This window comes from Ooceraea biroi, chromosome 11 (assembly GCF_003672135.1).
Source record: "Ooceraea biroi isolate clonal line C1 chromosome 11, Obir_v5.4, whole genome shotgun sequence".
Lineage (NCBI taxonomy): Eukaryota > Metazoa > Arthropoda > Insecta > Hymenoptera > Formicidae > Ooceraea > Ooceraea biroi.
Window position 1 is genome coordinate 10,971,606 of NC_039516.1, and position 27,674 is coordinate 10,999,279.

The 27,674-nt window shown below is 40.9% G+C and overlaps 1 protein-coding gene across 6 annotated transcripts; it reads left to right on the forward strand.

The window, feature by feature from the left end:
* Positions 1-276: 276 nt before the first annotated feature.
* LOC105285292 (centrosomin) lies at positions 277-27,057 on the forward strand. Of its 6 annotated transcripts, none has more exons than XM_011349417.3 (15): positions 277-402; positions 9,002-9,060; positions 17,327-17,583; positions 17,852-18,023; positions 18,184-18,323; positions 18,881-19,291; positions 19,497-19,697; positions 19,779-20,105; positions 22,552-22,659; positions 22,977-24,224; positions 24,457-24,744; positions 24,814-25,038; positions 25,136-25,339; positions 25,826-26,057; positions 26,211-27,057. In XM_011349417.3, exons 1-15 carry the CDS (start codon positions 356-358, stop codon positions 26,420-26,422), a joined length of 4,131 nt encoding a protein of 1,376 aa, XP_011347719.1. In that variant the 5' UTR covers positions 277-355; the 3' UTR covers positions 26,423-27,057. The 6 variants fall into 6 exon arrangements, with proteins under 6 accessions (XP_011347719.1, XP_011347723.1, XP_011347722.1 ...); XM_011349419.3 differs by lacking the exon at positions 277-402 and adding an exon at positions 2,531-4,142; XM_011349416.3 differs by lacking the exon at positions 277-402 and adding an exon at positions 2,531-4,010.
* Positions 27,058-27,674: the final 617 nt, after the last annotated feature.

Sequence of the window (27,674 nt, forward strand, 5' to 3'; positions counted from 1 at the left end):
CGCCGTGCAAATTGTCCATTAAAAAATTAAACTCCAGGAAAAATAAGTTGTAGAATCAGAATGCGAGAGCAAAAATCAATTACATAGGATAGCAAAGCAGGATAGGTTGAATTTCGCTTCTCGAGTACCGCTACGCCATGGAGACTTTTTCGACGCCCGGTTGGCACGTCTGGTCTCGACCGCTCGCCAATCGCGATCAGTCGGTTTCCGGCGCAGCGCGCGTCGCGGCTGCGTCGCGAACCACCGTTTCAAAAGGTAACGGGCGTGCTGGCCACACGGGCTACGTGTTTTCGTCTTGTGCTCGCGTTTTGACAGAAAATTACATGTGACAGTACGTGGTGAAGCTACCCGGAAGATGACGGAGTTCGAGGAGACTTTCGTGCCGGCGCTGGAGCTCGATATGTGAGTAAAATGCACCTTCGATTCTCTCTCCGCGACGTTCGACCATCACTGCGACCAGATTTCCCCGCGACTTGCACGTGCAAACAACGCGCGTTTCCTTCCTAGAATCGGCGTCCTAATTCCGTTATCGAGAAAATCCTTATCGTCGCGTATTACGCGGATTATGTATCCGGTGTAATCAATTTACGAGCGATCATACGTATACACGCACACGCGCATCCATGCGCGCGTGTATATACAGACACACACATGCACAAAGATCGGCTACACTTTGTGTCACTTTGAAACGAATGAGCGTGGAGTGTCATCGTTCGTCTCCCTTTACGCTTTAGATTCACGTGCGATGAAATAGCAGAATGAAAAGGCAAAAATATAGTATAAAAATAGTAAAAATCCAATGTTACATGCAAAAATGTAATATGTTATACGTCATATAGAGTTAAATAGAATATACAATATAGAATAAAATATTTTATTTTTACTAAAGGCGTATCGCAAAACAGCTTAGGAAACGTAGATCTGAACGTGCAATCCGCGTTGTTAACTTCGCGTCACGCATATAATCCGCAGTGAATCGCAAATTCACTCATTGCCTGCATTAATGGTGCTTATCGTCTCGTAGGGTCAAAGTTCATCCTAAACTGCTGCAGTGGTTATCAATCCCCCGTCTGTCGTGCCAATCGAACACTGATAATGCACAGAATAACGACCAAATTTTCCCAAAACTCTAAAATTGAATATTGTTATTGTTAAATAAATGTCACGAGTCTTGACGATAAATATCGACGTAAACATAAGTTCAAAAATCGATTATAAAATAAACCATCTCGGTACGACTCTCCGTACCGAGCGTGTCAATATTTTATACATTTTTATTTCTCACTATTAGATGATATTCTTCTTTCAAGCTTAAGGGGGGAGCCTGCTTTAGAACGCTGAAAATAAGGTATATTTTACGAATTGTTTTTGGGGAAACTATACAGCGGATCATTATAAAACTTTGATGCATTTATTAGTACATGTTTAAAGATAAAAAAATTATTTTTTGATTTGAATATATCGCTTGTAGAGGTCGTCCTGGAGAAATCTTAGTGCAGCCGCGTCGCCGGCATTGCAAATTGGTGAGCATTCTCCTGCCTCCAAATTTCGTCTAAACTGAAAAATTGAAATATCTTCTCGTTATTTATGAATTCCCATCGTCGATGAACCAAAGAGAGAAGAAAAAAGTTGAAAAGTGCCAAAATGGTGGAGCTTAGAACACAAAAGTACGATTTTTAGGCAAAGTTTTTGAACTTTTTCATGCAAAACTAATTGTTTAACTTAATGTTTTTACGAATATTAAAGGTTCATCGACGATGGGAATTCATAAATAACGAGAAAATATTTCAATTTTTCAGTTTGGATGAAATTTGGAGGCAGGAGAATGCTCACCAATTTACAATGCCGGCTGCACTAAGATGCCTCCAGGACGACCTCTACAGGCGATATATTCAAATCAAAAAATAATTTTTTTATCTTTAAACATGTACTAATAAACGCATCAAAGTTTTATAATGATCCGCTGTATAGTTTCTCCAAAAAAATTCGTAAAATTATACTTTATTTTCAACGTTCTAAAGCAGGCTCCCCCCTTAAACTCGGCACGATTGATCGACTGAGAGACGCTGGATTCCTCGATCCGCGCTTGATCTGTTTCGTCTTTTTACGAGCCTCCGTGTTCCTCGTTTCTGTTTCTGTGTTATTCACCGTCAGCCCCGGCTACTCTCTCTTCCTCCGTATCTTCTGCAGTGCTCTTCTTCATCCTCCCATATGTTTCTTTCGTTTTAGTAGTACATGTGCGCTGTCTTTCGTGGCGTCCCTTTCTCCCTTTGATCTGAGCACACGAGTGAAGTTTACGTAGACTATCGTGCCCTGATTTACTTTCATAACGAAGGAAATGGGAGATCCGGGATAGCTCTAGGCGGATATTCGGTTCTTCAGGTGATATTCGCTTGAATCTTGAAAATATTTCTTCAAAAAGCAACTATAAAGTGAAGAAAAGAAGAAGGGAGAAAGAGAGAGAGAGAAATGTTATATCTCACAGCATTTATTATTTAAAATAATATTTTATATCTATCCAATATTTAAAATAAAAATAGATATTTATTAGGAAAAGAAGATAACAATTAATAAAAAAAACAACTTTGAAACTGTTGTTTCCTCTTTATAAAATAGATCATTTAGATAAGAGCTTTCATCGTCCGAAAATTACTGATAAGAAGCATCCTTTGCGTACGTGTTGCTCTAAAGATCTCTTAACATTCTTTTAGTCAGTCGTCTTTAAACTCGCTATTGTACATTTTACATGATTGTCAGATTTCAAAGGTGCTATACGCAGACTTTTGCCTTTTCTCTTCTTCAGATACGCCCTGATACAGTACAGCAGTATCCCCGCCCCCGTGCGCGCGCTCGCACTCCATCCTCTGCACCCTTCTATTTCTACTCGAGGCGTCGCGTCGCCGTTCGTCAGTAGTCTTTAGCGCGTCGCACGGTGCGTAGGCATCTGGAAACGTGATCTCTACTGTGCAACAGAATACTCTCGCATAAACAAATCTCGAATCGACACAGAGATATCCAAGGCGCGCGCGACAGATTGCATTTAGTTCAGTTCAACTCAGCTCAGCTCAGAGGCTGCATCCTTGCTCTCGCATCGTCGCCGTCGTCATCATCGAGATGAAATAGGTAGCATCTTCCATCCTCGAGAGAAAGAACTTTATTCCCCGGTTTGCCGCCAAGACGAAGAAGGTGGATGCTGCAATTCTCGAAGACGTTACGTCGTAGCCGAGCATCGTCGTTGCTGATCATGGCTCGTGACTGATCTCCAGGGACCAGTCTCGAATCGTCTGGATGAACGTGAGATATCGATTGTCGCTGAGCGTCGTGTCGATGGACGTCGGTGCTTAAAGCAGACGTTCAAGCATACGCACGTACGCAAGAGGTTCATGACGGAAGCAGAGACGTGGAGTTACCCGACGCGTCATCTCGCGCACGAGAGTTATCTGCATCGATCGGTCCAGCCACGCGCAGAGGCGGGTAGAGTACGTTCGCACTAACACCGCCGCCCCTCGGGCCAGAAACAGTCTTTTCCGACTTCCTTTCGGAACCGCGTGGCTGCGAGGGTCATGTTGTGTTCGCGCGAGTACGCGGGTGCAATCTATAGGATCGTTCGGGGAGGATCACGAGGATCGCTCACGAGGACCTGATCTCGCTGTGAGAGATACTGATAACCGTTCTGTGCGATTGTCGCGCGTGTGTGTTCAAAGAAAGACGCGCTGAGTAGTCTTCTTCGGGTGTTTTCTTGGAATTGTTAAGAGATTCGAAGAAGAACTGTATTTCTTTCGCGGAGACTTAATACGTTTCATTTGTGAGACTCGAGAGAGACGTACGTTGCTGTTGACTTTATAGTAGGTTTAATGGGACTTGAGCGGACGACACGTGTTCTTGTGATCATTGCCAAGCGATAATTGCAGCATAATGCTTCTCGGTGGTTGTGGATATTCCACTCAGAGTCAGAGCACGTCGCCCACGAGGATCAACGTTTGGGGCAGTATTTATAGCCCTTTTCGAAAGTGAGTACTGCATACGTGCTTGACTCGGTCGACCTGATTGACCATTGATTGACCCATTTGATTTCTGTGATGGCAATAGTTACTTTTATCAGCTACGCTGTACGAGATTGCCTGTAAAATGTAAAATGAACTGTGAGTAAGCATTATACTTTCCGATTTGAACTTGTATTTGATTTAAACTGTCGAGTATTTAAATGAATGTGAATATGAAATTATAAAAATTATAGAATGAAATTATAGAAAAATTAATAATGAAAAAAATGCGTTAAAAGATGCTGGCAAATTAGGCCTCAAGATAGTAAAAAACAAATTTGTAAAATTAAAGATTAATAAGAAATACCCGGTTTACTTTTATTTCACAATTTCACATTTCTCTTTCACATACAGAAATTTTATATTGCATATGCATGATTCAAGACATGGACCGAATTGGTCTATTTTAAATCTTTAAATAGTTTTCTTGTCTCAATGCACAGAAATGTTGCGATAAAATGACAGAATGACAAGATTAATGATAGAATAATGAATTTATAGAATTATTGATGCGATGTGAGTTATAACAAATAGTTTACGCGCGCAGTCACCGACACTGTATTGCAAATATAATAATACTCTACTGACAGGATCCAGCTAATTTAACTGTCCGGTTAATTCGTTTAACGAGCCACTAATTGAGGAAACTTTGCACGTCGACCACTTACACGTTGGTTTCACATATTGTAACCCAGTAAATTGTCTGGGGTAATATAGAAAAATGCCACTCACCCGTTATTTATTGAATAAACATTTTTATATAGCGGTAACACATGGGAATAGCCGCTAATGACGTAATTGTGGAGGAAAATGGAAAATCTACAGGGAATCAGATAACTGCACACTGCACACACTGTTATTATTTTACTTACAACAAAATAGTAAAATAATAAATAAATACATTAGCTAAATATGTAATATTATTATTATTAACTATTGATTAGTATAATGTTGTTATAACTAATATATTACATTAATATAATAAATTAATATTAGCCGCGATAACAATAACGACACGCGATTGAAGACAATTTGATATTTTTTATTCATACTTAAATTTTTATTTATTTTTTCGGCATATTCCTATATATATCTTCCTGAAATTTAAAAAGAATGAGAGAAAAATTAACATGAATTAGAAAATCGATGCGATCGGATCATGACGTACCCCTGCTAAATTGCACGATAATAAATGGGTTATCAAAGACATGAGACGCGTGCATGTTGGTCCACGCGGCCGTCGCTGCAGCCGACTGTCATGTACTCTGTATCGATTATTCTACACCCACCATCTTGCCAGATGATGGCAGCTGGTGCGCCTTTTTATCAGACATCGCTTCCTTGTATCCCACGCTGCGATGACGAGCAACGATCTCCCGTTTCAATCACATCGACATGATCTTTGCCGGAAATGTACCACCGTCTAAGAATAATCTATTTGAGTTGAATCACCCCGTAATTACATCACGCGCGAACACACAAATGAATCATATTGCGTCGCGTAACGCGTGATCGCAGCTGAGAACGAAGTTGAAGCTCGGCACGTTACATTATCGCATAACGCGGTCTTGCATTCGTCGCCTTTGGGTGCCTTTAACGTTGTCTGACAACCGTATCGTCCGCTCGACGTAAGATTCCGAGAAGTCCGTATCCGGATTAGTTAAACCCGCTGGGTAAAGGGTGGCTTAATATAACAGCCATGGTTGCATAGGGTAAAGAGAAGTCGACAGTCCTGTATCTCTTCTGCAGCTGGAGCACGTTGGAAAGCACTCTCGGTTATCACATCGGAAAATGTTACGACGGATATCTTAAGGGGGGAGCCTGCTTTAGAACGTTGAAAATAAGGTATAATTTTACGAATTTTTTTGGAGAAACTATACAGCGGATCATTATAAAACTTTGATGCATTTATTAGTACATGTTTAAAGATAAAAAAAATTTTTTTTTTATTTGAATATATCGCCTGTAGAGGTCGTCCTGGAGGCATCTTAGTGCAGCCGGCATTGTAAATTGGTGAGCATTCTCCTGCCTCCAAATTTCATCCAAACTGAAAAATTGAAATATTTTCTCGTTATTTATGAATTCCCATCGTCGATGAACCTTTAATATTCATAAAAACATTAAGTTAAACAATTAGTTTTGCATGAAAAAGTTCAAAAACTTTGCCTAAAAATCGTACTTTTGTGTTCTAAGCTCCACCATTTTGGCACTTTTCAACTTTTTTCTTCTCTCTTTGGTTCATCGACGATGGGAATTCATAAATAACGAGAAGATATTTCAATTTTTCAGTTTAGACGAAATTTGGAGGCAGGAGAATGCTCACCAATTTGCAATGCCGGCGACGCGGCTGCACTAAGATTTCTCCAGGACGACCTCTACAAGCGATATATTCAAACCAAAAAATAATTTTTTTTATCTTTAAACATGTACTAATAAATGCATCAAAGTTTTATAATGATCCGCTGTATAGTTTCTCCAAAAACAATTCGTAAAATATACCTTATTTTCAGCGTTCTAAAGCAGGCTCCCCCCTTAAAAGAGAACCGCGTCTAATTCTTTTTTATTCTCTTTACATTATCGTGATGTTCAGACATGATTTACACATTGAAATCATCAAACCAAAGATGTCCATAATTTTGTAAACATTGGCGCGTTGGAGTAGCTTCCAATAGATGCACTTTGCACTAGCGTTAAGAATTTAAATGGATTACAGTTAGCCAAACACTTTTCACGGCAGAAATAAATGGAATATTACACAGATTTGTACGCGATACTAGAACAATATTGGTGAATGACATTACTGCAGGATACGATACTACTGCAGTAACGTTGTTCGCGCGTAAAATAATTTCTGTAAATATTTTCAGCAAAAGCCAGCAGCACGAGCGCACGAATTATGAGAAGCATTGAATGCATGTTCCATTTGTAGATTCCAATTTCCCGTTATGCAACGACAATGTATGAAAATGTAGCATTACCTTCCTTGTGTCTACCACATGTCTTCTAATTATAACCAGAGATTATACGTGGCTGCAGAGCGATTTTGCAAACACCCGGTGTGCCTTGTGTGCACGATCTCGTATCTCTTCTCGGTATTACATTCAATCCACCCAAGAATCTTTGGCTAGCGCAATAATAGCGAAATTAATCTGAATGAATGTGTGTGTGTATGTGTACATTTATGATAATTTTATTTGTACACTATGAGAACAGCATATAGTAACTTAAAATGATTGTATTAAATCGATTAATTATGCAGACTGTCGACGTAAGCAGCTGTCGTACTCGTTTAGTTGGATTTCCGAGACTCAGGCTTCGGGGAAAGCGTGAATTTTCCGCGCCACCCAGTGTTAATCCACGTGTCGCGATCTCTGATGCTCGGCGGGCGCGTTTTGTCACGGATTTACGTTACCACCGCGTATTTCTCCTAGAACGTCGTCTTTACTATGAAACCCGATATTCCTTGCATGGATTCCACGCGTTATAATTCGCGAGCACTTCCCATGGCGTAGTTATTTCCAGCCCGCGAACTTCGCGATAGATACGCTCCGCGAAAGAATATCTGCGCGTAGATTGAACAGATCTTTAGAAGAAAGCCACCAATGTATTAACGATTCGCGATATCGAGTCAAAGTGATATGGAAGACAAGTGGAGAGCCCATAAATCATACACTTCTGATTAAATATAATAGAATCTTCAGTTAGTAATATTTTGTCGGGGTTTCTGTGTAGGCAACGGTATCAATCACAAACTACAATCTTCCAATTTAAAGGAATCTAAACGTAACAAGCCATAAACGTAAAGGGCTATAAAAGAATCGCAAAACGGAGCCCTTTGTGCAGAATTAATCGCGTATGCGGGATTCATCTTGTCGGGGTCGTAACTCTGCTCGGAAGTCATTAGCAGTGTGCTTGAAGAAGGCGCAAAGTGCTCGCCGCTTGCGGGTTCACGCGGATTTATTAACTCGCTGCGGCCGAGCCGTCTCGCGAACGAACCGCGAGAAGGAACACTGCAGGATTTCCAGTAAAGTTTTATTTAGATTTCACGTAAATTCTATTCCGGTTTCTCCGGGCCACCGCGACGTACGCGAAATGAGTAATTAATAATGCGTTTTATGCTACTCTGCACTGTATCGCACACCGCGACTTCACAAGCTCAAAAATTATCAGCACGTGAATGAAACTTTGAAACGAACGATATTTATGATTACGGTATGATTAGTGTTGAAATTGACGCAGCCACCTCGTTATTTCTCAAACATATATATATATATATATATATTATTACTTTTAAATTACTATTATGTAATTTCAATTATTATTTAAATCAGAACGTGAGAGCAGAAATGACAGAACGTGAGATAAAGATTTGATTGAGCACACGTCGATTATTATAATATATCGATCAATTCAAATAAGTGTATTTCTGTCCTGTAATTTCTTTCTCTGTTTCACGAACGGAACTTTTTGGGAAAATTGCACGGTGACGTGCTATTAATAATATTGGCAGGCAAGTCTTGTTCTTGCTCGTAGTGATCTTGTAAATCATTGTTCACGCACTTACGTGTCGAAGTTGGCTTTGTCAGTTTTTTGGCTTTGAAAGACCCTTCGTAGTGTTAATAGAATAGAACGAGAATAGAACGCTCGATGCTCGCTTTGATCCTTTTCAAGTGTTTTATCTATTTTGGTCCCAGGTTTATTTCCCGCGCAGGACTACGTACCCTTCGTGTACCATTTTTGGTCTCTCATTACGAAGAGAGCGTACTCTCATTCATCGTGCATCCTTATTTTCTACTTTAATTAAGCTAGAGTTGCCGGCTGGAATTAACTTCCGTTATCTTCTTCATACTTGTGTACTTTACTGTGCAACACCACGCATCATGCTAAGTACTAAAATGCATAATTAACTAGTAGCAATACTGGAATACAATTCTTTATTCTTATTTATTTTGTTGCAGCACCAGCATGCCGCCGTTGCAGGAGGTCACAATGAGCCAAACTCTACCGTTGACAAATGGTGAGTAACATCTGTGAATAATTCAAACAATAAAATTTCAGGCCATTAACTTTATTATGTAAATTCTAGTAAACTTCGATAAGGGCAAAGAAAAATCAAGTCTGTCAAATCTCTTAGATTTTTCTTTGTCTTCCTCGCTATCTGTCGAATTTGTTCTTCGACAATGCGATATAATTAATATTTCTGTCTTCCGGAGGCCTCGAGTGATCCAAAGAATGACCGGATATGATTTTACGCTCTATAAAGGCGAGGGCGAGGCGGAAGATGATATGGCGGACGATTACGCCTGTATTTATTATTTACGACCTCGCAGCGGCGATTACATCGTGATATCGACAGATATCCTAACGGATATCAGCAACTGGAATGAGTCGTCATCGATATTGCCGATCGTAATAGCAGCTGCATTATGTGGCTTTTATACACCTCTTGCGCGCTCCATGTGAACTCGGCAATTCACTTTTTTTTAATAAATTCAGTTTTGAATACATGAAAGTTGTTGCTCGTCAGTTGAAAAATGAAACATGCAAAAGCAACTTCGTCAATTAGCGTAATTTGTTAACGGTGCAGGTATAAAACGAAAAATAAAAGCAACTGCAGAAATGCTACTTTTTCATCTATTCAAAACTTAAAAATATTCAAAGTGGTGTGACACGTCCACGTACATAGGTCTTGCGCGCCCACCTTCATTGGCTATTTCCCCTAACTAATTGAAGCCCTCTACGCGTCTCTATTTCAATTGCAGCTGCAGTACATAACGCGCGTGTGAGGCTGTTGGCTATGTATCAATTATAGCACTCTTAACTGATCGGTTCTTCCAATTACAAAACTGATACGTGCTAATTAATTTTGTGCAAAAAAATATGTCATCACTTTTCGAAATTTAACTGCAGAGTTTTGTTTCACGTAGTGATTCGCTTCGCAGCAATTCAGCATTCTTATATGAGAAAAAACATGAAATTAAGGGGGGAGCCTGCTTTAGAACGCTGAAAATAAGGTATATTTTACGAATTGTTTTTGGAGAAACTATACAGCGGATCATTATAAAACTTTGATGCATTTATTAGTACATGTTTAAAGATAAAAAAAATTATTTATTTATTTGAATATATCGCCTGTAGAGGTCGTCCTGGAGGCATCTTAGTGCAGCCGGCATTGTAAATTGGTGAGCATTCTCCTGCCTCCAAATTTCATCCAAACTGAAAAATTGAAATATTTTCTCGTTATTTATGAATTCCCATCGTCGATGAACCTTTAATATTCGTAAAAACATTAAGTTAAACAATTAGTTTTGCATGAAAAAGTTCAAAAACTTTGCCTAAAAATCGTACTTTTGTGTTCTAAGCTCCACCATTTTGGCACTTTTCAACTTTTTTCTTCTCTCTTTGGTTCATCGACGATGGGAATTCATAAATAACGAGAAGATATTTCAATTTTTCAGTTTAGACGAAATTTGGAGGCAGGAGAATGCTCACCAATTTGCAATGCCGGCGACGCGGCTGCACTAAGATTTCTCCAGGACGACCTCTACAAGCGATATATTCAAACCAAAAAATAATTTTTTTTATCTTTAAACATGTACTAATAAATGCATCAAAGTTTTATAATGATCCGCTGTATAGTTTCTCCAAAAAAATTCGTAAAATTATACCTTATTTTCAACGTTCTAAAGCAGGCTCCCCCCTTAAACATGAAACCTGAAATTGATTAAAACATAATATATCTATTGTTTTCTTGTTACATTTTTACTTTATCGCAGTTAAATCAAGATTTTTCATAAGTTTGTAAATATGACATAACTCCTCGATTAATCTATATTATGAAGATACTAATCAAGGAAACAGAAATGCAAGCATTTATTTTTTTGATCTTGCGAATTGTACTGATGATTGTTCGTGCTCGCTATACGTTCATTCGATCGCCTGCTCGGTGTACACGCTCTTTTAGAGGTCGCGATTAATCGCGTGAGGGGTCAACGTTGCCGGTAATGCCACTCGTTACTCTCATTCGCACGATCTGCATTTTCCGCCGTTACTTGCCTCGTGTCGTGGCCAATTGTCTGATGGATTTACACGTAGATTGCCGTTGTGCCGCGAATCAGCGAGAATACGTGTACGCACGTTGTGACATCGTGGTCGCCTAATTGTATCCCACACCGTGATGGGGCCAACGAACTTTCTTGCTCGTGGTTTTACTCCACCAGGCGTCGTCGATGTGTACGGTGTAGCGACGCGTATAGGCACACGTCTGCTCTGGACCCTCGCATGATGCGTCTGCCAGCTTTTCTCTCGTTCACGAAACCGTCCACGAGGATCGCGATTTTCGGTGGTTTTCCCTCGCTTGGAAATTTGCTGACGCATCCATTGAAGTAGAAGAAACAACTCGGACCGAGTTTTTCGGACTCGGAGAGAGAAATCGTACCCAAAACTAATTTTTGGAGTTATTAACATGTAGTACGTGTAAAATAAGAGCGTGTGGGATTAATTGGAGATAAGAAAATAAAATAATGAAAAACATTCATCGAGATATGGATGGATTTATAGAGATATTCATTATGAATGACTGTAATAGCGTGATAGGTATGTATATTGATATCAGAATATAGCGCAGTATATTATTGGTAATTATTGATAACAATTGTCAAATAATCGCTTTCGTGAAAATCAGTTTCACAAAATTTGCCGGTTGAATCAAAGGCTTGACAGGGATTATTTAAGGAGGATTTAACACTTGTCCCCCGTTATCGTAGACTACTAGCAATGCTCGAATTACAGCAATTGGAGCACATCCGCACTTCGATTCAGTCCTCGAAGGGGTCTAAAACGGTAAAATGGTCAAGGTCATGGATACGTTGCACGTCGCAGGCATGTAGGGGTGGACGCAATTAACGGTGGATGATCGGGCCGCACCTTCTAATCCCGCCGAAACGATTGTTTGCGTCGTCTGAAAAACGTCTGCCGTGATCTCGTGTTACAGGAAGCGGAGCATTTATTTCGGTGGTCCAAAAGCGTTTACGATGTGTTAGTAGGAGGGAACACGAACGACACACACATATGCAAAGGGGCGACGCGAGCATTTATTTTTGTATCACAGAAGAAATATAATTCTATTATTCGCTTACGTGTGGCAAAAGCATTATTTGCTCTGCAAAAATATATTATTTTTAATAAGTTGAAACTTATGAAGAAGTTTCCCATATTCTTTTTTTATCATTCAAGGTTTAACCAAACTCGAAAGTATCATTTTGTTACATAGTGTTCATTCTGTTACATGGTGTAATAATAATTTGTGAACACAGTTTGATACTTATGTAGTTAGGTTTCAGCACTAAGAAAGTGTACTTTTAAGGGTCATAAACTTTCGTTAAGAGATTCTCAACAGTCAGACCAGAAGTAACTTTAATGGTTCTCAACCTCGTTGAGTATTATTTCATATTATTTATTATATGTATCTTGTAATAACAGAGGTACATCCACATTATAATTATGCGAGTAAATTTTATTAAGTGATCATATACATATACATATCCGTGTTTAGGAAATAATTTAACGCATGAAACCAACATTTTTTTCGACAACGTTGGAAGATCCATTCATTCTTCAAACTCCAAGCTTTGCGATGCACACGCTGTGTGTTTGATTTGGAGCCATATATATTTGCAATATATTTTTACTCCGTTTAATGATACCATTTCATGAACGACAAAATTACATTTTCATTGACATCAGATTAAACAATTGACGTACATTGGCGCAGTTCTACAGTCGTATCCCGTTGACTTGGCAGACTTGGAGTCTACTAGAAGTAGTAACCGGTGTCGTCGAGTTGCGAACACGTGGCGTCGCGCCCTACTGGTCGGTTAGGCTCTCGAAATAAACGGCGATATCGTTTATTTCTAATCCAAATCTACCGTAGAAACTATTGGCCAGCTCCTTGTTATCCAGAGATGAGCGAGCCAAAACTTCATCTTCAATTTTGTGTGGTTTGCCAGAGGCGAGTGTTTGAGTTTTGCCGGGTGTTCAAAGCTCAGCGATGCTCAATAAGAGGCCGTTTTGCGGATGACAGTGATACAGGATGACTCATATACATATATGTATGGCCATTGTGTCTGCACCAGATATAATATATTAATAGATACAAAGCATCTGCGATATATACTCTGTATATATAATAGACGTGACAGTCCTAAATAGCGTGTCATAGAAAGTCAAATATTTCACGAGACTCGTGAGTTGATTCTTAAACTTGAGAATCCTATTTTCTATTTGAAATTTTCTTCACATTTTCATGTTCTTCTGTGCTCCTATATTTTTATTCTTAATATACAGGGTGAGGCACCTAAAACAGGCCACCTGAATATCTCGGCTGTTATTGGTGATAGAAAAAAATGTGTCAGACCAAACTTGCATGGTTTCGAGGGACACATAATTTGTTCTAATAGTTTTTTATTAAACGCGTAGAGGTCAGATGACGGTCAACTTCGTTTTTTAAATGGTATGATATGTTTTTTTTACGTACTATCTAGTAGAGCGGTTGAAGATGCGCACATTGATCTACGAGTCAAAATCATTCAAGGTCACTAAAGGCCAACTGCAAGGGAAAATAATTTACTTTATATTGCCTAGAGTTCTTTGCTATTAAAAATACTGTAAACTCAGAAATGAAAAAGTTCTAGCCGTTAGAAATTTTTTCTTTTTCCGCGAAGTTCTGAGTTGATGATATCATTATTTTTTATATTGCCTAGAGTTCCCTGCTATTGAAAATACCGTGAATTCAGAAATGAAAAAGTTCTAGCCGTTAGAAATTTTTTCTTTTCCGAGAAGTTCTGAGTTGATATCATTATTTTTTATATTGCCTAGAGTTCTCTGCTATTGAAAATACTGTAAACTCAGAAAGAAAAAAGTTCTAGCACTTAGAAATTTTAGCCTTCAGTGACCTTGAATGATTTTGACCCGTAGATCAATGTGCGCATCTTCAAACGCTCTACTAGATGGTACGTAAAAAAACATATCATACCATTTAAAAAAACGAAGTTAACCTTCATATGACCTCTACTCGTCCACCTAATAAAAAACTATTTAGAACAAATTATGTATCCCTCGAAACCATGCAAGTTTGGTCTGACACATTTTTTTCTATCAGCAATAACAGCCGAGATATTCAGGTGGCCTGTTTTAGGTGCCTCACCCTGTATACATTGTTTAAACATAAATTAAAAATGGATATAAATTAAAAAAGGAGTTAGTCAAGAAAATATCACTTTTATTATTACGTGAAATTACATTAAATTCTATTATGTTAAATTTTTATATTAAACATGCGTGGTATCTATTTGACTAGAAATTGTTAATTTATTTAATATGTGCAAAGCATTTCATTAGCGTATCATTAAAGATTTAAGAAGCAAGTATTTAAAAGATATGACGAGAAACAAAGCAGAGACATGGTGTAGGTAATTTTAGGAACTCCCGCCGAGCTGAAATTGGGGCACCGGTCATCGCCGACCGCGTGGTGCTGAGATTTTAATTGCCGGTCAAGCTGACCAGATTGGAGATCTGGAGAGAACATAGGTGGAGGCAGAGGGATGGCGAAGCGGAGGCTGACCTGCCAAAATAAAGATAGTTTAAGCCGTTCTGGCCTAAATGTGTCATCTATAAATACGTAAGAGCGTCCGCTCGCTTCATGCCCTCTACTCGCCGGTGTGTATCGATATTGCAGTTGCGCATTTGCCGAAAATTGCGCGACGGCGGGCCATCGTAAACGAAAGCGACACGACCAGGGACCAGACAGAAAACAGATTTGTTCTGGTGCGCGCACAAAAGCTCTCGCGTCTCTTTCTCCTCGTTCCCTTGAGCTTTCTGAGCTTTTTACGCCGGCTTTTGAGTCGCTGGTTGACAGCCTGAAAGCGCTTTTGCGTTCGCGTTCGACGTTACGGCGACAGTAACTTTTGTGTCTACGATGATGTCTTGATACTCCTCAAACTGATTGCACTGCTTCTTTCTTCTGAAATCTAGTTGGCGTAAAACACAAACGATGGACTTCGTACATGGATAAATTTATCCCGGCACAACCGAGCGACACTCTGCGCACCGGAGGCTTGGAGAACAGGCAGGACGTTAATTAGAACGAGATGAATCACTCGTGTTCCACGAGGGAATAATCGCTTCTAAGTAGCTTTGCATTATCTACATTAGACTGGCCGCGAATTCGCCGTATGATTGGTACGTGCGAATCTTGGATGTTCTCAGACATGCATCAGAGATGCTTCACATCTCACATTTATTGCAGGAGTGATAGTTTTTCATTTTGCAACTTTGAGTTATCCTCTGTCAGTTCTGAGTAGACATTGTGCGGAAACAACTAGGCGATTGGTCTAAATTAAGACAGAATCTTCAATCGGCGCCGTTGAGAGGTGGACCATCGATCTTAAAGAGCACGTGGACGCCCCGACCTTCACGAAATATATCTATATAGCGTAACGCACGCGGTTGAAACGTAATTTTAACCACGGGTCGTAGCCTTCGTCGTCGTTGCTTGTTGTTCTGTTGCAGTCAGTGTCGGTGCAGCCGCTGTGAAGTCTCCTTTGCAGCGCAACGTTCTCTGTTCGCGGCTTCCTTTCACGATTTCGCGCGCTTTAAAAATGTAACGACTTCAAAAACGCGTTTTTCGTGGAATGGGATGTGGTAGGTCGCAGCTGAGGCCCTTTCTTCTTCCAAGAGACCTCGGAGATCATCCCCTGAGGATCGAAGTTGTGCTTGGTAGGACAATTTTACGATCTGACGGTTTGCCATCCCAAGTTCTTGAGGATTTACAGTCTACTATCAGTGTAAACGAAATAATTGATAAAAATTGAATTACTGTGTAATGCAACAAGAATATTCTCATTAGTGACAAATCTGAATCTGCGATTGCAATTATTGTTAACGGTAAATGCGTTAATTGATAGTTTGCAGTTACAAACGTTAGTGGTAGGTTGTAATTGAGAAATTGTTCGCTCTCTGTTCGTCAGCAATTGCTAAATGACAAGTGATAAATGAGCGTAGACTGCTGCAAAGGCAGCGGCGTCTTTTTAGCTTACGAGGTGAGAACGAGCAAAAGAAAAGAGAGAAAATAATCATCTAGCTCTTTCAATCAAGTAATACTCGCAAGCACACTATCTCGGTCATTTGCAACTATCTAAATCGTAAAAGCTTTCATACATTAATTTTAAATACGATAGATTTTATTCAGTGGAATGTTGCGCATCGACGTGAGAGCGTTAAATGCAGCTTCGCATTATTTTGGCGTTCGCGCGTGATGCGCCAAAATAATTTAATTTTATAAAGGTGCATAGCGACGCGGCGCCGGCCGATCTTGCAAGGTGGATTTGGCACCGATTGCCGGTTTGCCCAGACGAACTGAGAATAGACCAATCGATCCCACAGATGTTTGTTTGAAAAATTGTTCTAAAAGTAGCAGCACTCTAAATGTGTGATTGGAGAACGTTTCCTCTGTATTGCGTATACGAAATTGAAAAGGAAAATTGTTTTTTCAAGTGCATAATAATATTTTACAACAAGAAAAGAGACAGTACTATTACTGATAGTGCGTATTATTTCATGTACACTCTTTTAAAGGAGCGTTTTTGATGCGTATTAAATAATTATTTCGGATTACAAGGCGTCCGAATGTTCTCCTAAAAATCCTCCAAAAGAATGAGAATCGAACGACGTTCCTTTATTTGTATCGCTTTACTTGACACATCGAAGCAGAAAAATCGAGCACTTCGAGATGAATTTCGAGTATAACGCGCGGTCGTACGGCGTATCGTGATTATTCAAAATTCATACGGTTTCCATCAGCGCGGGCCGGAAACGAGATGCGGCCAGAGTTGGATACGCGATTATTCGAGTGACCGACGGAAAATTGAACTTGAAGGCGAACGTACGATTAAACGCCGGCCTCTGCACGTGATATCGTTACATTGCCCTTTTTCAAGGTGCTGCATTTATATTTATTAATAATTTAATGTGAAGGATGAATAGAGAAACATATTTAACTAGCTACAAATATGTTTCAAGACTTTATTTATATAATTAATGTTAATTAAATATTTTGAGCGTGTTTCTAGGTAACAAATAATCGTGGGACAAACTTGGCTTTATAAGTAGTAATTTTATTAGAATTTATTTCAATGTACATGTATGAAAACCGCGGCCAAGATACGATATCTGTAAATGCACAATTAACGAATTCCAGCTTATTTCATAACCATTATCTGTTTCAGGTGGAGGCAGAAGAGCGTATGGTGAAGGCTCCCCCAGGGAGGACGAAACAATGTCACGATCAGGAGGTGATGGAGGAAGCAGTGGAAGTAGTGGAATGGGTTACGGCAGAAGCATGAAGGAGTACGAAGATCAGCTGAGTAGCTTGAAGAAGGAGAATTTTAACCTGAAGTTACGGATTTTCTTTCTGGAGGAACGCATGGGCGTCAGTTCCGCCGACAAGGCCGAGTTTGCAGTCAAGACTAACATTGAGTTGCAGGTCGGTTGATGTCCAACTCGTTTGCGTAAAAAATTATGAGAGTTATCGCGCGTCGTCGATAGCTTTTTAATTTATAAGTCAGATAATCTTTCTTAAGAGAAAATTCTTACAAAATTTATTAAATGTTTTCGAAAAATCTATGATTAATTTGTACCGTATGCCTATATTTTTTATATTGTAAAATGATTAGTATTGGGCAACTGAATGTGAATTTCTTATTTCAATAATATAATATGACGATATTAATTATAACTATGATGGCTCTTAGATCGAGCTGGAAAATTTGAGGAAGCAATTGGAAAAAAAGCAAGAACTCCTCAACCAAGCCGCCACAGCGATCAAGTTATTTGAGGAGCAGAAGGAAGCGACCTCCCGGACTCAAGAACAATACCAGCAAACGCTCGAAAAAGAGCGAGAAAAAGTAATCAGGCTTGAAAGGGGTAAGTAGTAACTAATTTCTCATGCTACTCACTCTGTGATTATTGTAGAAATATCTACAATTAAAATGCAAGATTAATAAAATTCTCTTCAACTTATTTGATCAGTAACATGTCTATTATTATGCACCTGTTTGTACAAAAATCTACTTTGTTACTCCAGAACTGACAGAATATCGAAATAGAGAACTGGATGCGTCCACGTATTACAAGGAGGCGTTCGGCATCACTCCGGAGCAGGCGTTGAAGAACGCCGAGAAACTGCGACAAATGGAAGAACTGGTGGCATCCCTCGAAGCAGAAGTACGCAAGCAAGCATTCCACACCCTTAAAGTATTAACTAAGCGATTTTACAAACAGATTCATAATTTTCTATGAAGAAGGATTTAATACGCGGTGATCCCGTAATTTCTTCTCCGCTAATTTGCAATGACGAGACGTTAGTAAAATTTTAATGATCCAGACATAAATGTCTACTTGTAAACAGCGGTCTTTCATCCGATCGGCTCGTTCAGTCGAATTTATCAACGCACAACGGTCTCATTTCGCGAAACGTGGGTGATAGACGTCTCGTTCGCTTCGCTTGGCCGATATTTTACCGCGAAGTCGCGGTCGCGTCTCGCGTCATTTCGCTGATAGATAATGGCGGATATCGTGCGAGGGACGAGGAGCCGCGAAAAGTGGCAGATAGCGCGAGTCGAGTCATTTTCCTTTACGTCTTTACCGTCTGAATCCGATACCACGGGTAATTTCTCGTCCCTCGTGCGTACGGCCACCCACGAGAAGTGGAGAAGCTCGCACTCGCACTCGCGGGAAAGAAGAACAGTTCGCGAACACACGTAATACGCGCAACACTTTAGGTGAGACAGATAACCAGCAGCTTGGACGAGGAGCGCAGCTGGGCGCTAGAATTGGAGAACGAGCGGGATCAGTTCAGAGAGCGGCTGGACGTGGAGACGCGGCTGCGGGAGAAGCTGGACGTGGACCGCGTGCGGAGCATCCAGGAGCTGCGCGAGAACGCGAAGACGCTGGAGGAGCAGCTGTTCAAGAAGGACTCGGTTGTGCAACAGTACAGGAACGATCTCGCCGAACGGGACAGACTGTTGAAGCAGAAGACCACGCTGCTGGAAGAGAAGTGCCAAGCGTACGAGGACATTAGCCAGGTGTCCGAGAAGAAGAAGAAGCAGATTGTTCAGCTGCGGGCGTCCGTGAAAACGCGCGACGACGCCCTCACGGAACTCAACAACAAGCATCGCGCGTTACTATCACAGGTGAAGCGAGTCGCATTGTTCCGCGTAACGGATGCGCTCCTGGAGTTATGATAGTCGCACGTTTAGCGTTAAATAGCCTGAATTAGCATTAATTAGATCGTGAGATTTGCCGGGATCTCGAACCTCCGCCTCGGAGCCGCCGTGATTTCTTTGTTTTAGCGCAGCTCTCCGTTGTGCAATAATAATGGTCTCTTACCTTCCGCAGTGCGAAAACAAGCGCTCGCCGCCCAGCAGCCCGTTGACTCTGAACTCGCTGATGAACCGTTTGTCGCCGCCCATGGGGCAGAGGGTGTCTTGCATACAGAGGAACAGTGACGCCTACGATTATGACTCGAACACGGAAAAGGTGCGGGAGAAGTCGCCCTCAGGCGAGGATGGCAGGAGGGAGGTCAAACAGCTGATCAAGGTGCGTGAAATACATCTCTCGGCTATTTTTATTCTCGGCAAAACGATCCCCGGGCCTGCCATCGGCGAACGTGATTTTCAGGAACTCGAGGAGAGGGACGGCGAGTTGAAACTTCTGCAGGAGTCCAGGAAGCAGCTGATCCTGAAGCTGTGCAACGCTCAGAAGCAGACGGAGAGCACCGAACAGAAACTGAAAAAACTGGAGAACGAACACGAGAAGGCGGTACGGGCGATACAGGGCTTTATACAGCGCGAACAGCAGATGCGGGACGTGGACTTGTGCAAGGATCAGAGGATCCTGAAGCTGGAGGAAGAACTGCGCGAGCAGAGGAGCGGTCACGCTCCCGTCTCTTTGAGGGATCTCGGCGTCAAGAACGTAGACCATCGCGAGAAGGAGTCCAGCAAACAGGTTACTATTGCATTTCACGATTCTGATTCTCTCGCTTGCCATCTCCGCATCTCAGAATTGCGTGCTCGAGGAGAGATCGCGCCCACTGTATTTAATAATAATAATTTTTATAATTTTTAAATTATTATTTTGAAACGTCCATCTCGAATCACGCATCTCTGAAGCGCGGAGAGACGTTTCGCTTACCGTGAGAAACACGTTCGGGCAGCTCAGTACATTCGCACGTTTCTTTCTTTCAGAGGCGCTATCGATTCACCTAATTCCTTCGCTTCTTCTTTTCTACTTTTTGCCATCGCCACTGTCATTGCATGATTCTTATCGCTTTAGATTACGTTATTTTAATGCTTGCTCTTTTCGATGCAGGAACTTTCGTCAGGTGCACTATGCTTCGCTTACTTTCGTCACTTTTATCTTTGACTTTGTAGTTTGCATATAATTTAAATCTTAATTTTTATGATTCATTCTTATTATTGGAGTGTAACATTTATTTGTCCCGTTGGTTTAGTGTTTTTAATAAGAATTATTATTAAAAACATTAAAAAAGAGATGAATATATGTTGCAATCCAACACTTTTAATGATTGCGCGACGTACAGACGTTAGATAAATTTTAATACTGCATATTGTGGTGATTTATTATAGTTTGTAGTATCCATTGCGTTTAGAATGCATGTAGAAAATTCAACGTTCGCAGTTTGTGTAGAATCATAACGAGATTTGTACATCTAACAATTTTAACAGTTAACTCTTCAATTCCTTTTGTGATATTAATCTGTAAAGTTTCATAGCTTTTTATTAGTAACTTTGCGTATTAAATATTAAAGCTATTGAATAACTTTTTAATAGTTTTCATTGATTAAAAAATTCTTATTAACGACAGTGAAAACGGTTAGACAATCTCTCTTGGTTGCACTTGATAGATGATAAATAATGGAACATTTTTCATGTAGAGGCATACAAGATTAAAAATTTTGCACGCGATTTATTATACCCAGAAATAAAATTTTCTAAATGCATTCTTCCTACGTAGTCATGTTAAATTTCAAGTGTGCTACTTAAAAATGTCTACTCATCTACATCTCATCAGTGCTTTATTTATTGACTTATTCTATAAAACGCTCTCTTTGCTTCGCTTTGTGTTACAACGTTTTCTAAGGCGTCTGCGTCCGTCAGAAAGATCTTCGTAGCCGCGACTCGTCTGGTATCTCGGGAATACCGTGCAGAAGAATACGCGGGGCCACCGTCTATTAATAGAGACCGTCGCTTCTTCTCGCGGCCCCTTACGGTTTACACATCGCACGATACGCGGCAGTCCTCATACGAAAACTCATCTCGACCGACCGATCAGCCGCCGCACCCGCGGTAGCGTCGAACGAACAATAGTAATACGAGCAACAACGAGACAGATCTATTCGTCAGGCTCTCTCCGGCACTCGACTAGCACGGCAGCACGAGAACGACTCGCGTATATTCGGAGAATAGCACACGATTGTTAACTGGCAACAAGAAATCGCTACTCGCTGAATTGAATTTAACTTGAATTTAAATTGAAAAGTAAAAGAAAGAAATTAGTTGAAGAATTTGTGAAGACGAGATACACATTTGCTTCTCCTAACTTGAACTGAAATCGTAGAAATCTTGTTCGTAATGTTACCGTGGATTTAGTAATCAATTACGATTAAAAAAAACATTGTGTCGGAGTTAACTGACGACCATAGTAAGACACGTCGTGATTGTCGATGTCGGCGTAAACTTTACGAGAACGGATATTCGCCAGTGCTGACCGCGCTAGCACTGACGTGGAGTATCTACATTCATAAATCGACTGTTCTACCGTTTCTGCTTTCGTATCTGCTGCTCCGATTTCGATTGAGTTAAAAGCTCAACGGCAACAGAATGTTTTCCTGTCTGTGCGCCTCAATGAGGATGGAGGTAGGTATAGCGTCGCCGATTACCGTGTTCTTATCCATATTCTCAGTTAAGGAATGATGCCAGGATTGGCGGTTAACTCTGTCGAGCTTTGTAGATCGGAATTTAATCTGAATGAAATCGAGAAATTCGCAAAAAAATATTCTGTAAGTTTGGCCCGCTGTATCTTACTTTCTCAGCTTGCTTCGACTTTCTCGCATGCTCTATGATGACAGCCTGACGCTTTCGTTTTCTTTCTAGGGGCCGGCGATTGTCACGCTCGTGCCACCGCGCTGTTGGTCTAAGAAAACGAAAAGCTAACGAATAAATGTTATAACCGCTTCTCCCGCATGTAACTCGCACGTAACGCAATTTGCAGTTTTTCACTCTCACGATCATTGTTTCCCGCTTTTCACACTAGATACACGAATTTTTGATCTTGCTGTACAATGGAAATTTAAATATTTGAATAAAGTATGCTTTCGGCAAATCCAATTTTGCGTTTTATTCACGTGGAACGATACTTTTTGTACTTGCAGCAACGTTTCGAAGAAATGGAGAGCAAGATTAACGATCTGCGCGACCAAATCGAGACTATTAAGGCCGAAAAGAGTCTCTTGGAAAAGCGGGTACAAGTCGAATCTGAAGTATGTGTAGTATGCATTTTATTTTATTATATTCGCTGCTGACATTGTCAAATAATATATTCATACTATCACGTAACAATAAATGCAATTAAAACGTTCTTGAGACTATTAATGCTAATCTATTTGTTCGTTTTGCTACTTGAAAGAGATTATTTTAAAAAGATTACAGAATTTGTTTAAAATTCTAATTTAATTATATCTATTTGGTTTGTCTTCAAAGGGAATATGCGTGCTAAGAACGTTAATCTACTAATAAGAATTTACATTCTACTCTTCTAGAAACGATATTGATTCATATCTTTTTATTCGTCATATAGGAGCTTCAAGAACGTCTTCACGACAAGGAGCAGAGGATTCAGATTCTGGAAATAGAAAAACAGACCATCACGGAGGAACTCAGGAACAAAATCACCGAACTCGATCAGCTAAAGCACTCCGAGGCGCGTAGCGACGATGTCACCACCGATCGCAACGATATTCTGCAGAGAGAAGAAGACCTACTCGAGCAGCTGAATGAAAAGAACACCGAAATCGAGGAGAAGAACCAGAAGATCGAGCAGCTGACGAAGGAACTGCAGATGAGAACTCAGAATCTGCAGAAGCTCGTCAATACCGAGCTGTGGAGCAAGAACAAGGAGATCGCGAAGCTGCGCAATCACATGACCGCGTCGCACGGCCAGGAAAGGATCCGCAGTAAGTCCGAGACCGCCCACGAAACTGACAGTTCGCAGTTGACGAGCTTGACTCGCGAGCTCGGCGAGATTGGCGTCCGAGTGATCTTCACGAACGAGACGGTGCGGCTCGCTTACACGAACGGGAACGAGACGATGGACGTGAGAACGTTGGTCGAGCGCGTGCAGAGGCTGACGGCTCAGCGGGACGATCTCGAGAAGCAGGTGGACTACCTGAAGTGGCTGAAGCTCGTGTCGAGGCCCGACATCGCCGCGGAAATCGATGGCTGCGGCAACGAAACCGAGCGCGCGACGAAGTACTGCGAGCTGCTGCGCACGCACCTGAAGGACCTGGTCAGGTTCATGAAGGAGATGCTGAAGAACAGCGACCGCGCGGACCCCATCGGCAACGAGCACAAGAAGATCGTGTTGGACGTGCTGCTCAGCTCGAAGATACTGTCGGACGATTTCGTGCGCGCCCTCGAGGGTATGTCCGTGCAGGACGACGTGATCGCGAACGACAGGGCAGCAGTGGACGGTACCGCGAGGAGAAGCCGGTCCGAGAACGCCGCGGACGCTGGGAGGAATCAAGCGTCGCAGTCGGACTCGGAGGCGTTCTCGGAACCCGACCGCACCGTCTCCATGGCCAGGATCGGGCTGCAAGAGATGCAGCACAGGAACCCGGGCCGCTCCAGGTTTACGAAGTACGCGAAGGTCTGCAGCGACTCCGAGGACTCCGCAGAATACGTGCCTTACTACAAGACCTACCAGAACGACCTGAACGACTTGGACGCGGGTCACCAGATACAGGAGCTGAAGGAAATGAATAGTATGCTGTACTCCGAGCTTAGCAGCCTGAGGAATGATCTGATTACGAGAGTTTCTTTCGATTGTGTAAGCGACACATATATTTTTAGACCTCTAGATTTTCAGCCTAATGTGTTTAATTGTTTATTTATTCGTATATTATTTATGCTAGTCAACTTTTCAAAGATTAAGACACGCCAATTTCTATAGTCAAAGTTAAAAACTCATTTGTATGATTGATAGTGTAGTAATTTTTTTTTTAATATGTAAATTCGTAATTTCTCGGATTTAGAATACATAGAGCTACCTTCACTTGCAGGCAATTGACGAACAATTGGTTCCGTTCATCGCGAAGCTGGAGAAGTCCGAGCGATTCTGCGAAAAATTGCAGGCTTCCTTGGAGAAGAGAATACACGAGTTCCACGTGTTACGGAAGGAGAGCAAGCAGAACAGCCTTCGCAAGACGCAGCTCGAGAAGAAGATCAACGACGTCGAGCAAATCGCGAACGAGATGAGCAAGCAGAGAGTGGAGTTTCTGCAGTACAAAGAAAACACCAACAAAAAAGCTACGGAAACGCTGTTGATCCTTAACAAGGAGAACGAGTCGGTGAGCTAATCTTTCACGCTGATCGCAAGAAATGTTTGCAGAAGCGCTCACTCGTCCTGTCGGTTTCAGTTACGGGCGAGAATTCAACAACTGGAGGAGGAGAGCAAAACCGCCAAGGCGACCATATCCACCCTGAGGAAGGAACTGGACCATCTCACGCTCTCGCACAGCCAGATACTCGTGGAGAACACGAAGCTGATGAACGACAAGCTGAGGCTCGAGCAAGAGACCAGGAAGGCGGAGGGCCGCTACGACGCGACCGTACGCTCGCTGCACGACAAATTTAGCAAGGAGGTAAAAGCGCGGCTAAGTTGCACGGCGGTTCGCCGGTTTCGTGACGTTTTTTCCCAGTGACTGTCCTTACTAATAACGCAATGTGGTCGCCGCACAGATATCTGATCTGAATCAGATCAACGACTCGCACCGTGCAAGAGTGCAGGAACTCGAAATGGCGAATAAAGAGTTCAGGAGACACATGGCGGTGTGCGAGGCAAGCGACTCGGCGCCGAGCTCGAGCGGTGTGTCGTCGATACCTACAGACGCCACGCTCAAGCAAGCTTGCGACGATATTCTGCAAGAATATCAGCCTTATAACGTTAGTCGATCGCCGATTGTTACTTGCCTAATTGCCACTTGCGGTTGTCTGGTTTTAGGTTCTCCGTTTGTAACGTAGATTCAAGATGGACAATTTGAGTCTCCAAGATCGAAGTATACATATTGTATTATAATAATACGATGTGTAATTATTTGATACGTTTCGATATGTAAAAAAAATTATGTATTTGCAGTCGTGAATTAATTTTTATTATTTTATTAATTTTTAATATATCTTAATGTGAAATTTCTGACTAGACAACTGCATCTGAGGCTAAACGTCAAATGATCATATAGAAAAAATTGTTTAATTTTAGTTTGGACATTGCATGTTGATGGCGCCTTGCAATATTTACACGTTATTTATTGTAATTAATTTATATGTACGATACTGAAAAAATTATTGAGTTACGCACATGCACGTTATAATAAATTCATTCTTGTCGAGAGCTTGATGAAGGTTTCTATAATCCGTGATTTATTGCAGAACCTGCAGTATTGGCAGCCAACGAATTACTTGACAATCGGAGGGCGTAGCAAGTCCAGTTGCTCGCCGGACTTGGGAATAGAGAGCGATGCCGCCATCACCACGATCAGGCCTTTGAAACATACGTTGAAGATCACCGAGTCTATGACCAATCTGCTGAGCGACGACGATAACGAGAACGGTAATCCCAGGGTTCGAGATGCGAGCAGCGAAAGTCCATTACCAGTTGAAGGTGCGCTTCGAAATATTATATTTCTCTAATCTTTCATTTCTTGGAGAAATGAAAATTATATTATTATATTTCATTTACTCTTGAGTTTGTTTAAAAATGATAGACTATTTTAATTCGAATGATGGGTTCTACTTACAAAATTATCTTTTATAGGACTGGACGAGATGGAAGCTTTGAAGCAGGAAAACAAAGCGTTAAAGCAGAAACTGATGAAAACCAGGAGAGCGTTGGAGGAAACGTTCGAACACCTGTCAGCCTCAAATAAGAATAAGAAGAACGTCGAAAAAGCGATAATAAAGCAGCTCATGACCACGAGGAGTATTCTCAAGAAGACAAGAACATTTGACGAGCCTTTGGAAAATTAACTGAACAAGCATCGCGTATGGCGAATGAAAACCAAACAAAAGCATCGTAATATTCTTACTCGTTTAAATTGTGTTCTCAGATTTGCTGTACATTCATCAAAATGTATCGTATTCGATCTATTTCGCACTCTTCTCGCGTTTCTCCGAGAAAACCAACGCGATACATATCAGGTACAAAAGATTTATAATATTCATGAACGTTCTTTTCCTCTTTTTACACGTACTACAAAATTTTTAAAATATTCTTAAACGAGAGCGATATTTTCGTACGAATATAGAGCGCTATTTTCTAACGCTAAAACTAAGAGGAAGCGAAAGATTGCAAAAACAAAGAGAGCTAAGACAAAATTGTACATTAATACTTGTATATATTTATATAGGATATGCACGCGTATGTGTGTGAACGTCTTTACCTTCTTCCACCGTGGAAGATCTCTTCCAGGTGCTGAACCAGGCGCGGGTCACGCGCCGATGTTGAACCCGTTCTTCTTGTTCGTTGGCGTATTTTATTGATTTTACGAGCAACAAATTTCTGTATGTGTGTACATAAGTATACGTATATATATATATATATCATTATGTAGCATCTGTACATAGTCGTTACCACGAATAATAAAGTGCCATTTGACATTTAAGGGGGTATTCTAGTGTAAAAGCGGAATTTGTATGCTATTTTGGTGAATTTTTTTTGAAAAAAGTATAAGGTTTTTTGAGGTAGGGTTTTCCCTGCTTATTCATACATATTTGGTGTATGTTTCCAAATTTTTGTATTAGACAATAACTATAAATAAGCGCTGCACATGATATTAAATAAGAACATGAAAAAAAAAGTTGGTCCATGGTTCCCATGATTTCAGCTGTTCTGCTCATCTGAAACAAAAAAACCAAAGAGATTCTTAATTAGTATGAGTGTGGCTATAGCAGGTACCAGAATGAAAAAAAAATGTTGAAAATTTAAAACATGACTTCATTGAGAAAATTAAGTTTCGATTTGTGCCATTTTTTTCACCATTGAAGGGCTGTAGAAATTCCAAAAAACAATATTTCGACTTGATTGTGGTAGGGGCTATAGCCACACATATACTGAAGATGTGTGCAAAAGCCTGAGTCAATTGATTAACTGGTTTTTGAGATATCATGGGAACCAATTTGAAAAACGTGGTTTCGAGAAAAACACGTTTAAAGTTTTTCATACTGATTACATAGAGATAATGTTACTTACGATCAATCGGCTAGTCCAGGGCCATACAGG